This window comes from Ipomoea nil, unplaced genomic scaffold, assembly GCF_001879475.1.
Source record: "Ipomoea nil cultivar Tokyo-kokei standard unplaced genomic scaffold, Asagao_1.1 scaffold1179, whole genome shotgun sequence".
NCBI lineage: Eukaryota > Viridiplantae > Streptophyta > Magnoliopsida > Solanales > Convolvulaceae > Ipomoea > Ipomoea nil.
In genome coordinates this window covers 873,641-875,614 of record NW_017617607.1, presented here as the reverse complement: position 1 = coordinate 875,614, position 1,974 = coordinate 873,641, and the positions used below count along the sequence as shown (strand labels likewise).

At 34.8% G+C, this 1,974-nt stretch overlaps 1 protein-coding gene across 1 annotated transcript; it reads right to left on the bottom strand.

The window, feature by feature from the left end:
- Window positions 1-241: 241 nt before the first annotated feature.
- On the bottom strand, window positions 242-823 carry LOC109183796. The gene has a single exon (XM_019333858.1). It carries the CDS (start codon window positions 821-823, stop codon window positions 242-244), a length of 582 nt encoding a protein of 193 aa, XP_019189403.1.
- Between the last annotated feature and the right edge of the window lie 1,151 nt (window positions 824-1,974).

Below are 1,974 nucleotides of genomic sequence, written 5' to 3'. Positions count from 1 at the left end.
CCCTTGTTTCATGACCCGTAAGATAACAAAACTTACAGACGATACATTAGCGATTGTGTTCCACTTGTTGCCGATTGGAGCGATAATGATTGTTATTGTTGCGGGCCCTTCGGTTGGTGTTGGACTGGTGGTTGCGCGGCGAAGGTGAGGAGGTGCGTTGAGTAAAATTAGTAGTAAAAAAGGACTGACGCAAAGCATCTGCGTCTGTCAGTTGGCGTTCATGGTCAGTCAGCACATCTGCCTACTCGCCAAAAGAAAAAGGGTTCTCACGAACGCGGATGTCCGATGTGATGGAACTGTAATCCTCGCCTAGCTGAGTCAATACATAGACGACTAGATCTTCGTCAGGTACGGGACACTGAACCAACGCTAAATCATCAGCTATGGCTTGCATATCATTGAGATAAGTGGTGATGGACCGAGACCCACGCGGATTCCTCGTGAGTTTGGCCTTGAGGGATATGATACGTCCTCGTGAGGCACTGGCGTAACTAGCAACAAGACGTTGCCACGCATCATGGGCTGTCGTAGCCGAGGAGATAAGGGGCTGTATGGTGTCAGTACAGCTCCCATGTAGAGCACTGACAATAACTTGGTCTTGATGATACCAAGCTAAATGAGCCGGGTTGATAGAAGTTTGAGCAGGATCAGTGAATTTGGCTGGTTCCTTGGTTGTACCATCAACATAGCCAAAGAGATTAAACCCAATAAGTGTGGCATGAATTTGACGCCGCCACACCGGGAAATTCACGGTTGTGAGTTTAATTAGGAAGTGTGTTGGGGCATTTAATTGGATTATTGTGGTTGTAGTAGCGGAAGCCATTTGGAAGGGGAAGGAGAAAAAAAAAACTTCGTAGGAGAAATTAGGCTCTTGATACCATAATAGATTATGAACTTAACTGATATTATTGATGTAAAACAATCAGCTTTAAATAGCATACAAGGGAGAGAAGATAGTGAGTAGTTAGCAGGTTGTTGTAACTACCAGTCTAACAATGCTACATAAAAGGAATGCAACTAGATTTAATTATATACAAAATATGTCAGCCACAAATATCCATAACATTTTGTAGCTAAATTAGAGAGGGCAGGTTAATAAGTATCTGGAAAAATTTACAAAAGTAACCTAAAAAAATTTATATAAATTGAGAGTTAATTACTGAAATGGTCCCTTGACTATAGCAAAATTACCGATTTAGTCATTGACTATTTATTTTGATCAATTAAGTCCCTCAACTTTAAAAATCTTAACAAATTTGGTCCTCTGTTTGTTTTGTCGTTAGACATCTGTTAACTTGAGACCAAATTAAAAATTTTGTTATAGTCAAGGGACCATTTCGGTCATCACATGCACTATTTTCTCCGAAAAGTTAATTATAAAATGGTCCCTTGACTATAGCAAAATTACCAATTTGGTTCCGAGTTAACGGATGTCTAATGGTAAAACAAACACAGGACCAAATTTGTTAAGATTTTTAAAGTTGAGGGACTTAATTAGTAAAAAAAAAATCAAATGACCAAATTGGTAATTTGATTATAGTTAAGGGACCATTTCGATAATTAACTTTAAAATTGAGATACTAATAACTCAACTATCTAGTTACGAACAATGTATAATTGGCAAAGAAAATTTTATTTATAATAAATTTCTATTAATTTCAATTGATTAGAATTGATTTATATATAATTTGTTGTTATTAATTAGGTCCAATTCAATTGTCTATAATTATATTATTTACTGTGTTTTTTTTTTTTTTTTTTTTTTTTTTTGTTTTACAAGTTAATCTAAAAAAATCAAAAAAAAAAATCATATTATCCATATCTATTTTTAAAATTTATATTTTATGTATATGAAATTTTTATAATTAAATATTACGAAGTAATTTTAACATTATTAACTCTTTCTTTTGCCTTTTCCGTATTAATTCTAAAAGATTATCCAACAATATTATCTGTATCTTCTTGTTGGTCTCA